The sequence below is a fragment of the Cynocephalus volans genome, chromosome 16 (genome assembly GCF_027409185.1).
Source record: "Cynocephalus volans isolate mCynVol1 chromosome 16, mCynVol1.pri, whole genome shotgun sequence".
Lineage (NCBI taxonomy): Eukaryota > Metazoa > Chordata > Mammalia > Dermoptera > Cynocephalidae > Cynocephalus > Cynocephalus volans.
Window position 1 is genome coordinate 56,662,641 of NC_084475.1, and position 13,639 is coordinate 56,676,279.

Consider the following 13,639-nt stretch of genomic DNA (forward strand, 5'->3'; position numbering starts at 1 on the left):
TGTTTAAAGAACAAATAAAAAAATTACTACGGTAAAAATCTAGAAATTTAATTAAAATATTACCTAAAATATGTTTCTGCCTTGTGCAGCAAGGAAATAAATCCATCCATCTTAACCTACCCTATATATCTACAAAGCATTTCTTAGTCTTATTATCCCTTTCCTTCTTCAGTGTTTACTCATGTCCAATAGGATCTTGGTGACTGATACATTCTGATGTCTAATGATTACCTACAAGATTTTTATATTAGCCATCTAATAACATAAAATAAAAGCCTATGGGAGAGAGAATCCAATTGATAATTAATGGCAGCTACAGGAAAATTAAAAGCTAACATGGACACATTTTTTTAATGGAGAGAAAAATCAAAACATAAAACAAAACAAAGAAATAAAGGCACACTCCATAAATGATTGAGGCTATTTAATGTGAGTAAATAGCATCACATTGTTTAACCTGGATTTATTAATGCTACAAATGCTTGAATTAATATAAAGCAATATTTGGTTTTGGGGTTTTTTTTGTCTCTCAGAAAAGAAGAAATCACCCTCTATTTGAGTCTTTTAAAAGACTCACACTTTAATGGTCCCTCTCTCAATTACTATAATGTAATGTTTTGAGGAGAAAAATATTACTTGAAACCACCAAAATTAATATAAGGCTTGAGTCCTAATAGAAGTTCCCTGACAGAATCAGTTGTCAATGTAGGAAGTAAATGTCAATAAGTCTCTTTACAGATCACCTTTAAAAAGCAATGTAAGAGGGAGGGAGGAAAAAAATAACTATGAGTAAATACATGGCCCTGATCATTAAGAACACGTGAATCCTTATCGCTTTGGGTAAAATTTCAAGGTATAACACCAAAACGTGCTATTTATTTTTTTAATTTAGAAGGAAGATTTTGCTCTGTAACGCCATGTCAAAAAGTGGCTATAGTGATGACAAAAACACTGAAGTCTAACATGCAAGGTAACAGCTTGACAATGAAAATGTTCTAAAGATTGTGGTGATGGTTGCACAACTCTGTGAATATACTAAACACCACCAAACTGTACATTTTAAATGAGTGAATGATACGCCATATAAATTATACTCAATAAATCAGTTTTTAAAAAAGTTAACAGCATGAATAAAATCATTTTATAAAATGTGAAAGTGCCAAAAAGTAATATTTCTAAGTGACTCTTATTTTATATTTATTTCAAATATGTATATGAATAATTCAAATAATATAAATGGAACATTCTCTTATATTCACATTGCTTTGTATCTAGTGGGTCACATATATGCTAACGTTACTCTGTTTAAAAAAAAAAAAAACAGAAAGGCATGTAAAATATTTCAGAGTAACGCAATAAAAAGTACGTAAAATCATGAAAGTATTAGGGCTTTAGGTTTCCTTTTCAGAAGAATTCCATTATATGAAATTGCTCAACCTTCAAACATTCCTGAATAAATGTCACTATTTTATAGGTTCAACTCTTTAGTTACGCTATATTATTTTTCACTATTAAAATTCTGTATTTTTTTTTACTAAGTTAAAACCACATTTACAAAAGAATCAGGTAGCCAGCACCAAAAAGTACATGATGACTTCAATTTTCCCCCAAATCATAGCAAAGGTGAATAAAGAGCTAAAATTATTAATCTGTATGTAGGTCCACGGTAGAAATATGATAGAGACAAGGACCTGGGTCTCACACCAGCTCTACAACAACTAGCTGTGTAATCTAGGAGAGACAATCTATGCTCCTGACTACTCAGCCTACCTACCTCATACAATTACCATAACGATCATATGATATGAGATACCAAAAGGCTCTGAAAACATTAAAATATGATAAATAAATGTATTTTTTTCCAATTGGTTAAAAGAAAAATATCCTGAACACAGTGAAGAAAACTGGGCCGAATGTCAACTGAGACAAGATATAATAAAGATATCCAAAAAGTCACCGAGACGCTAAAGGTAATACAGTGGTTACCTATAGACTCAATTAGATGCACAGATATAATGTTTGGTATCCACAATGTTTTTTAAATTTTGAATTAGTTGCAACATTTATTAAAAATCATGAAATTTCTCATAAAAATTGGAATTCCTTGTTTTTTCTTTAAAAATTTTAAGACCAGACAATCTAATTGCATGACTATGTCACTGTAACTCACTGAGTAGTGGCTGTTCCCTCTAGATAACGTGTAAGATGTTCATTATGAAATAGTTCCTACCTAGCCCCTTTCATTGATTTGCAGTGTTTGGAGAATAGGCATTTCCGTGTTTGACCACTGCATACTAAAGAGCTCATCAGAAATGGGTCTTAAGTTAGAAAAAGCCTCCTCCTTTGATTTTCTGGGTCATCAGAATTCAGAGTTGAAGTAGATAACGCATGTACACAATCTTGTAGAGAGCTTCTGGCTAGGCCAGTTGGAAAGAAGAGAGATTCTATACAGATGGCCAAGTGCCATCTTCCCAACCACTCCACAACACACACACACACACACACACACACACACACACACACACACACACACACACAGAGCTAAATTACTGCGCTGTTTCTGTAAGTTAATAAAAACTAAATATTCAATATATGCTCAGAAACTTCTACAGCTACATAAATATCAGTATATTACAATCTAACCTCTAAATTTACAAAGCCAAGTAAGCCCCTAAATGACGGGTTTCAAAAAACAATAATCAGGACTTAAGGCAGTCTCTTTAAGTGACTTGTCACTTAATCTAATTTCATGAGGAATTACAGCATTGGTTCCCAAACTTTGCTACACAATGGAATCACCTGGGATTTTCCAAAAATACTAATACTTGGCTTCTACCCCTAGACATTCTGATTTATTTAATATGGGTGTGACCCACACACTAAGATTTTTAAAAGCTCTCCAGGTGATTCTAAGGTGTAGCAAGTTTGGAAGCCACTAAATTACTATAAAAAGTACTCCAGTTCTGTAATGTACTACATAGACATAAAAATTTCTTACTAGCAGAAAGTGTAGAGAGTTCTCAAAGCTTATACTACAAATAATCAAAAAGTGAGACTCAGATAGGAAAGGAGATAAATCAGGTTGTGCTATATATCTGGTATGTAATGAAATAATCAACATTTTGAATTCATTTTTGTGATCTGAACTGTTGCTAAGCAATAGGATGATCAAAAATCACCTTCAACAAACACTAGAATAAAAGGTTTTCAAATTTTTCGTTAATTGTTAGAACTTGGAGAAATACATGGCAAATACTGTCTGTACCAGTACAAATACTTACTCTAAAGTATTATTCTCATATTTACAATATCATGAGGTAAGTGGCAGCATCAAGAAGATCCTTTCTTAAATAAAAATATTTCTCAGATAATTAGATATCATGCGATAAGCATCTAAGTGACAGAGACTCTTCTGGACACTCAGATTGTGGCACTGAACAAATGAAGAGAGCAAAACAAAACTTTACACCCTCACAGAGCTTTTATAACTCTAGAATGGGAGGAGGGACACAAACAAATTAAGGAGTCAACTGAAAAGAAGAGCCAGGGAGTGGAGGGCTGTGAGAGAGGAGGAAGTGATTTGCAATTTTAAATAGAGAAGCCTAGAAAGGAAACATGTGAGCTAAGACTTGCAAGTGGTGTTACATGACATAAATAACTAATATATATTAAAGGCAATGAAATACATTGATAAAGAATAATTCCGGCATCAGCAAAATGATAAATCCGAAGAGTAACATACCTCCATGTGGGATCTTAGGGTTTTCAGGGAGTCTTCCTGGATCGGTTATTGAGGCCCTCACCAAGGCAACCAGACAGAATATGGAAATACCATAGAATACTTTAAAATAAATAAATTAAATAAACAAATTAGTCACTTAATCCTTCAAAACATTTGATCAACAAGCATATGTTTAAAATGTTTATTTTATTTAACACCATTAGGATAATTTTCAAAAGATAAGACGGAAAAATTAAATGACTATTTCACTCACCAAACAATATTGCCAAGAGGATTATCTTAAATGTACTAATTTTAAATATTATTTTGCATGATAACAACTAAAAACTTGTTATAAATGAGACTGTTTATTAACAGTAATTCCCTATCAATAATGTTATAAATGAAAAGGCTCTTTTTTAATTACTACCTGTTTTATATTTGAAAGGATAAAAACAGCATTTTAAAAAATATTATACAATTAAATTTTTTCATTAACTCTAACTAGCTACCTTCAAAATTACTCTGAATTAGTGATGTTCAATTGCCCATTTTGATCGATCTTAAGATACTTAATTTGAGAACAAAGAATGAGAAAATTTTGCATTTTAAAATTAATAAACAGAAAAAAAAAACAGTAAAGGAAAATAGGCTAAGTCACCATAATTCTATATTTTAAATTAATAAGAATATAGGCATTTTGCCGGGGGTAATAAAAAACAACACTCTGTACATGAAAAAGTAAACAGTTTGAGCACTGACTCCAGGACTGACTGCATAGTATTGATAATATTTGCATAACAGAGATTATATTTCTCATAGCTCTTGTGAGGTCAAATGAGTTAATACACATGAAAACTGTAAATGTCATGTACCTGTAAAATATATCATTTCTATCTGATTCTTTTAATCATAAGCAAGCCATCACCAATAGGCTATAGCAGAAAATAATTATCTAGAAGTTCAAAGTGTTATCATACTCAACTTCATAATCAATAATTTTAGTATCATGAAATTCTCATTTCCTAGTAATGTATACCATCTCCATTCTTAAAACTTCCACATTTGCAATTAAGTACAAAATAGAAACATTAAGAATACACACAGACACGCAAATGATCACTACCATGTAAGTTTTTTTTAACAAAATGGTCTTTATACATTTTGCAAAGTTAAATAAATATGGAGATATTACTTTTATCTAACTGCAAATATATATATAAAGGGCATTTTTAAAAACTTCCATAATTTAGTAAATAATAGCACTACTAAAATATTAAAAATATTAAAAGAAAGGTTATCATGGTGGCACTATCCTCCAAAAACATTCACAATGAGAAAAACCTTTAATTATACAAAAAAACAAAGATTTAGAAACTTACTTATTATTAATATGCCTGGAATATGTCCTTCTTCATAGTGAGGAAAGAGGACAATTTTGGGAATTATAACAATATTGTATAACCAGACAAAGACAATCAAACCCATGCAGCACCAACCATGTGGGTCAACAACAAAATGAATCCGCAGACCCATTTTGCAATCCTACAATTGCCTGCCAACCACAAAAAAAAGATGATCCTAAGGAAAGGGAAAGAAGAATAAAATTACTTACATAGGAAAAATTATTTAACTAAAACAAAACTGCATTTCTAGCAACTATAAAATGACATATATTGAGTTTTCTTTTTATATTTGTTTTTTTTTCCATAATAAACCTTTTAGAAAATAAAGAGAAATTTCAGGATATTCAAATTTCACCACAAGCTTCAAATAATTTAATTTTAATTGTTCATTATGAATTGCTATCAAGGGTATGTACATTGGCATTATCTACTGAAGTTAAAACACAAGTTTTTCCTTAACTCCATGTGTAAACCCAAGAGCAATGAGTGCACATGTCCAACAAAAGATGTATACAAAAGTTTTTAGTAGCTGTAATCATAAGAATAACTGATGGTCACACAAGTCAAAAGAGTGGTTATCTTGTGGTGAGAGGGGTAGGTATAATCTGGAAAGGGACATGAGAGAACCTCTGAGGGGACAGAAATATTCTATATCTTGACTGGGGTGGTACTTCATGGGTATGTACATATGTAAACACTCACTGAGCTGTACACTTAAGAGTTGTGTACTTTAGTCTAACAATAAAATATTTTAAAAATTATTTTGAAAAATTACAAATTGCTAAAAATATTAAAATTCATGGAATGACACCTGCGTAATCTCATTACTATCAATTCAAGAAGACTTGTTTAAATGGGGCCTTTTTTCAGTTGAGTGTCAACAATCCACCAATAGATAACCCATGAGATATTTAAAGAATTAAGATACTCCTATACGTATAATACTGAAAAAGTGGCTCAAAATATATCCCTACTTCAGTAGATATAAAGCTTAAATAATAAATTACTATATAACATCTAGGGAGTACCTTTTACATAAAATATAATGGTGTAATTATAAATTGGGACAATGGTTCTCAAACTTGTAAGCAAACCAGAATCAACTGGGGCACTTTTTAAAAATACATATTCCCAAACCCCATTCCAGATCTATTGAATCATAAAGCTCAAAAACCAAGAAAATGTTTTAAAATGATCTCCAGGTATCTGATACAGCTGACTGGTATCTAGGAACCACTGACACATGGAACTTCACTAAGATTTCAATGTTACCACAGTAAGTTGAACTTAGTTCAACAAATATTAATTGATCCTCTACTAAATACCAATCACTTGCTACACTCTGTAGATACAATGAAGAAGACATGGTCTTTGCTTAAAGGAACTAACAGTCTAGTGGGAAAAAGAGTCATAAAAAAGGTTTTATATAATACGGTAAGTTCCACATCTGTGGTCAAGATGTAAGGACACAGAAGATGAGAACTATTAAATCAGGGTTCAAAAGCACAACTTCCTGTAAGAGGTGAAACCTAAGTTCAGTCTTAAAAGATGAGTAAATGCAAAGAAAAGCGGCAATGATACTGCAAACAGAAGGAAGAGTAGGTGGTGTACAGAGCAAAAATTGTGGGAAGTATTACAGACCGCCATCACAAATTATAAAGTCTTCTGTGGAGAGTGAGTGGTGAGAAATATGGGGCTATATCATGAAGGACATAAAGATGCCATGTTAGAATACTAAGATTTCATTCCTAAGCATTGGAAAGCTATTGAAGAAGGGGGTTAAAATGGTAGATTCATACTTTAAATAAATTATTGAAGCTCTGGAGTGGAGGATAAAATTAAAGACAAATCAGTTAGACTAAGAGAAAATAAAAGCCAAAATTACTTTTGAAGAAGGAACTAATTGAAGAAACACAATCAAATGAGTGAGTCTTACTGATGGATTAGATATTAGAAGTTACAGAGGAAAGAATCAAGAATAACTGCAGATTTTCAGCTTATATCCCAGACTACTTCATTCTAAGAATAATTTATCATCAGTTGAAGAGCCTCGGGGTACCATCCCCTAGAGGCCTTGCCAATGATCTTCAAAGCTACAAAGCTACCAAAACAAAGAGAAAAAAAGATTAAAGAATACTTAATTTTAAAGGAATACCCCCACCCTCTCGTCCCTAGAACCTGCAAATATTGCGGCGGCAGCAAAAAAGACAAGAACTCAAATGCAATACCACCCAAACGGTTTACATCAGAAATGGTCCAAGTTAGTACTTTTGCACAAATTCTAAGATAGGAATAGTTCCCAGGACTTTAAAAAAAAGTATAATTAGAAAATGAAGAGATCAATATTATTAAAGTGAGGAAAGTCAGAGAGGATAAAGCATGCTATTTAATTTGGTAAGTATCGTTATTTTTAACACTAAAGAAGCTCAAATACAAATGGTAAGCAATCTACACAGCTAAAAAGAGAAAGAGTCAAAGGAATGTTAATTTTTTACAGTCTTGCCAACCACCAAGTGCTAAAAGAAAGGACAGAAGACTCTCTCTCTCAACATGTCAATATTATTAAATTCATGTACCTTTCTTTTTTCTAATGTTTCAGTTCTATTCAGGACTAAAAAACAGAACATGAACTCCAATAATTATATAGTACAGAGTAATTTCACTACTTATTTCTAAATTTATTAACTTAGAACAGCACACAAGCCAGCAAAACAAGTGGCAAAATTATCAAATACTCATTCATTTTTGAACTCTATTTTTACTCTCCTCTACCAGAGAGTAAAAAATTTTTCTTATCACTAGAAGAGATCCCTCAAAACAGAAAATACTACATAGTGAAAAGTATAGTTAAAAAATGTATACATTTTTCCTGGATGTAAACATAAATAGATGACAAGCTCTAAAAGAACAAGCAACCCCAAGGAAAAGTGAGCATAGGATAAAGAAATAAAACTATAAACAAATAAGATATTGAATACTTTTTAAAAATACCTGATTAGTAAAAATTAGTGCCACATAATCCTTGGAAGCAAACAGTGAAGTCTTCCAAGAGCTCCAAATCAGATGATAATCACAAACGCGTAACTGGTAGAGTTGCAGGATCATGTCACTCAGTTAATACCTACCAGGAGGTGTGGCTTATGGCTGAACAGAAACTATTACACATCCTGAGCAACAGAACTGAACCCAATGCTGCTACTTGGTCTTAAGGGCGGCATTTGTAAAATACTTTCATTAGCTAAAGATTCCAACATACTAATTTGTATATTAAATGGTGAGCTCACAACTCAAACTTTGATGTAACTAGTAGATATACGGGTACTTCAACATTTTTTAAGATTGCTATCTGATGACTATACTTGAGTGCAGTGACTAACATCATAATGATGTAAATTACTACAGCACAAACTTTTAAAAAACAAACTGTAATTCAACTCTAGTAAACGAGGCTGAGTAAATATTTACACTGTTCTAATTATTCTGATGGGATACCACCTCTCCTTTTTTGCCTTTCCATGCAACTGTATTTCATCACATATTTTCCTCAGGAAGAATATTCAAGTTATTATGAAAAGAAAATGACAGAAAAATACTATATGACAGAAAACTATAACATCAGAATGTAGATTTTGGAAAATCATAAAGATTAGCCAAAATAATTAACAAAAATCTAGCCAAATGTCTATCTCTAAACTTAGTTTCATATGACTCTCTACCTCAGCCAAAGTGATCTTACTACTGTTCCTTGTATATGAAAAATATATTCCATCACTCATTCCTTCTGTCTGAAACGCCCCTCTGCTTCTGCTTACTCTATTTTAAATTCAGTTCATACTTCAAGGCCAGTTTGAAACTCATTCTCCATATGAAATTTTTCCTGGCACCTTAGTTCACAGTGATTTCTCTTTTTCTTCTAAATTTCAATAAAAAGCAAAACTATCAAAAGAAAACAGCAAATGGTTTTATAATCTTAAAAAGCTTTCACAACCAAGAGCCATAAGCCATGTTTGACCACATAAAAATTAAAATATCTGAAGCCCAAAGCACACCAAAAGCAAAGTCAAAAGATGAAGCATCACTGGAAAAAAATATTATGACACATGACTAATAAGAGACATACCAAGTAAATATATAAAGAGGCAATTCACAGAAAGAAAAAAAAATGATTGATCTTTTAGAAAGACAGATGACATCCAATGTTGAGAGGGTATAAGGAAAAGGACACTATCATACACTTCTGGCGTGCATGTAAACTGATACAATCGTTTTGAGAGAGCAATTTGGCAGTATCTATCAAAATGTAAAACCCTTTACCCAGCAGTTTTATTTTTAGTAATATCTACAAAAATACTCATGAGAGTGTACAAGTATATATATACATGCATACAAGGAGGCACAAGGATGCAGTACTTTTTGTAATCACAAAAATATGACACAATCTGAATGTTCATGTACAGAAAGTGGAATGATCAAATATGAGTGAATTATAATACATCCATAGTGTAGACTATTTCCAAGCTATTGCAATTTTTTTAAAAAGGAAAAAACAAAAAAAAAGCAGATCTAGATTTGCATATGACTGCCCACAACACACTGGTGAGTAAATAAAGCAAGTTACACAGGCAAAATCTTTGGTGGGGAGGGGGAGATCTTAACAGTGGTTTTTCTGGAGGGATAAGGAAATAAAGACAGACTACAAAGGGGCATAAGGAAACTTCCTGTGTGCTAATAAAGATCTATATCTTGATATGGAGTTTGAGTTATACGAGTGCATGAATTTGTCAAAACTCAGCAAATGAACACTTAAGATTGGTACATTTCATGGTATGTAAATTTACCTTAAAAAAATAAACCGTAAACCAATATTCAACTTTAGTTAATGATATGTACACCGAAGTATGTAGGGAAAGTCAGCAATTTACCTTGAAATGAATCCAAAAATAATAATAAAGTGGACTTATGGATAGACAGAGACATTAATGAATATGTAATGAAGTTCAGTAAAACATTAGTTACAGAATCTAAGTGATGGGTATTCAAATGTTACACTATAAAATTCTTTCGATGCTTCTGTTTGAAATTTTTCAAAATGAAATGTTGGGGTGGGAAGCAAGTTATAGAATAATTTGTAGAACATTTTTTATTAGAAAAAATATATTTATAAGTAATTTCTGCATATGTATAAAAAAAAGACTGGAAAGTCTGGAAGAAAACATACCAACCAAACTATTAACAGTGGTTATCACTGGGCTGAGGGAGGAAAGAATAGTGAAGAGAAAGACTCTCACAATTTATGTACTTATTTACACATTCTTCTAAGTATAACAATAAACTTGTGTACTTCTAAAATCTTTTCACCACGAATATGCATAATCAAAAAAAATCTATCATGGAAAAAACAAAAAAAATAAAATCTTTTCGACCAACTGAAAAGCAGAGATAGCCGAGGGACACCAACAACCTTACAAACAAAATGTTTGATTTAAGCTTATCTTTATCACCATACATTATCCTTAAATTAAATGCTTTTAAAATTAGTATTTTATAAACTGCAATGCAGAAGGATCAGCTGTAAAGACAAATAAGATTTACAATTCAGAAAGATGTTTCTGAAACTCGTTTTATTTACAGATTTCTTTTCTCTATGGAAAAAGTCTTACATAAGAAAATATGTTTAGTTAAAATTTAATATGAAAATTTTTAAATGAACATAAACTAGTATTTGCAAGTGAACAACTAAGTGCATCTAAACATAAGACTCCAGCGATACTATGCCACATAATTCAGAAACATATTCCCATGTAAAATCAAATGGAAACTTACCACTTGCAAATTCACTGAGATGTGTTGTAATTTTTCTGGTACTTGCATTTAGAGGTTTTCTCTTGATTCATTCTTTATTTATTATTATTACATCCCACCAAATGGATCTCTCTTCAATAGCAGTTCTCCATGAGAACCTAATAATGGTTTAACAAATATTGATCTCTCACAAAGATAAAAATTGTAAGCAGCTAAATATTCTCTGAAAATGCCAGTTACAAATGTTTTAAAATCAGAAATAAGAAAAGATGATTCAACTCCACCTAATTCTGAGCTTTCATATCCCATCCATCCCCTCAGAATGTACATATGATTACCATTATACATCAAAGTTTTCTCTTTTGAAACCACCCAATTTCCATAAAATCAAATAAGCATTATGTGTCCGGCACTCGGGCTTCATCAAACTTCCTTGACCACAAATCATAAAATAACAATAGATTCTGAGATCATTAATGTCACAGAATACAGTGTGATATCTATCAAGATGTGAGTCTAAAAGTATCTAATCACAATTAGTAAATGGATAATAGTTTTAAAAAGAAGTTTTAGTTTAAAATGTTTTAAGAAAAAGAGTGATTCATCTTCCTATAACCATTAAGAGAATCAACCAAAAAAGTCAGTTTCTACAGTTCAAGCTTAAAAAAATAATAATACTATAAAGAGCTGTACATAACATATACCTAGTCACTATTTTATTAATTCAATCAACATTTATTAACTACACACTATCCTTTGGCACTGGCTATAGATGAAAAAGAGCCTCGATGGAGATGGACTAGTAAACAGACAAGATCAGTACTATGTAAGACAAGCTAAGATAAAGGGACAAGGAGGCAAGAATGCATCTCACATAGTAAGGGTATCAGTTCATAGAACTTTTTTCAGGTATTCAAATATTTATATGTGTATGGAGTTGCATTACAAAATATATTTCTTACAGTAAGTTACCGTCAGGAAAAGATTCCCAGACACAGTAAAGCCTGTGAATTAGCGAGATGAAGAATGGGGGCTCTTCAGACCAAGGAAGCAGAATAAACAAAGGTATAAAACAGGCAGAGAAAAACCTAAGTAAACTGAAATGACTAGAATAATTGTGTATGGAAGAATGAGGTAAGACATGCCAACCTTCTGACCACAACCAACACTAAGAAATAAGCTTTACAACATTACTAGTACACACAGAAATATATGAAAAACCAAAAAAGTTTAGTGAAATATTTACCCTTACCACATATGACACACTCTAATATTACTATTCTATTTTATTCTATTTCACTTTAATTAAAATACATAATGCTGATCACAACCTACTAAACTGATTTCATGACCCACAGTAGACAGCAGTTTGAAAAACACTGTTAAACCGTGCCAATGAGTTTGGATTTCACCCTGAACACATTAAAAAATCACTGAAGCATTGTAGGCACCAAAATATCATGATCAAATTGGCATGTTGACAAGAATAGCAACATTTTGAGAAGGCTGAGTTTGGTTGGAAGCACTGAAACCGACTACATGTAACAAGCTAGGGTTACTGTTACCCAGGCGAGAAATGATGCAGACACATGGTAAGCACCCCCAAAATGGTAACTTATTTATAAGGGGATTCAGTGTGGGTGTGTGTGTGTGAGAAAAAGTGACACTTAAGAGAGGAGGCATGCTGGAAAAGGGCAAATCCAGGAGAGAACTTACTAGATAGGACTTAGTGATCAACTGGAAGCAAAGGACAGATTCTGAGATGGCTCTTAAGTATCTGGCTAAGTGACTAAGTGAAGGATGGTATCGTTCTCCAAGACAGGAAATAAAGGACAAGTTAAGAGTTTGTTAAGCATACCGCTTACCACAGCCACAGCAGGCTATCACATACTGAGGATGTGAAAAATACATCAAAGTCACTAGCATTATAAATTTAGTGGGGGGAAAATCCCTCTATTTTCTTCCATGGCCAATTTTTCTAAGGTCCATGACTCTTAGATTGTCAAATATAATTGGTTTCTACCCTAACTTTTCAAATTAATTTAAAGTAGTCTCCTTGGCTGCACCTTTGCTTCTCAGAGGCAAATATAAAATGACAAAGTTAAGGAACTGCTACTCCAATGGCGAATGAACTAATTCTTCTTCCAGAAAAAATTCCAAACATAATTAAATGTGGTTCAATAAAATGTTTTGAAATATGGCCAAAGTCAATAATGATGCTAAGACTATGACTCTAGGGTCACTTCCTAGTGTTTCAACAAAACAGTAGTTGCTGTCAGTAACATTATTAGCTAATAACTGTACAGGCCAATCACCCACGAGTCAAATGTCCGTCATTCACTGGCTTAAAATCAAGAAAAATCCTACTTTACATTTACAGTTATTAGAGCTATATTGCAGACATAGCATCTGAAATGAGATTAACATTTCAGTGCTAGATCAACACCACCACCATCACTGTGGAATCAAATCTCATCTATGGGTATAAAAGTAATGCTAGGCTTAAAAATCCAAAAAGTGTTGGGATAACAAAGAATATCCCAAAGTTTCAGAACTATAAAATGCCATTAAATATTTTTAGCATTGCTATGTCTGAAAGAATACAATCAACAATTTACAGGGTAAGTTTTTAAACACACACAAAAATTTTTTTTCCACAGCGCCAAGAGAAAATGGCAAGTATATTAGAGGAATATGTAAAATTTAAAAC

The 13,639-nt window shown here is 32.2% G+C and overlaps 1 protein-coding gene across 2 annotated transcripts in view; it reads right to left on the bottom strand.

The window, feature by feature from the left end:
• Positions 1-13,639, bottom strand: part of ZDHHC21 (zinc finger DHHC-type palmitoyltransferase 21) — a 58,325-nt gene that overhangs the window by 40,280 nt on the left and 4,406 nt on the right. The window contains exons 3-5 of one of the 2 annotated variants that reach the window (XM_063081169.1): positions 10,951-11,087; positions 5,104-5,302; positions 3,743-3,841 (exon numbers count right to left, since the gene is read on the bottom strand). In XM_063081169.1, coding sequence (XP_062937239.1) covers positions 3,743-3,841; positions 5,104-5,257 — 253 coding nt within the window. In that variant the 5' untranslated portion in view covers positions 5,258-5,302; positions 10,951-11,087. The remainder of the gene's footprint in view (positions 1-3,742; positions 3,842-5,103; positions 5,303-10,950; positions 11,088-13,639) is intronic. The other variant, XM_063081170.1, reaches the window with a different exon arrangement.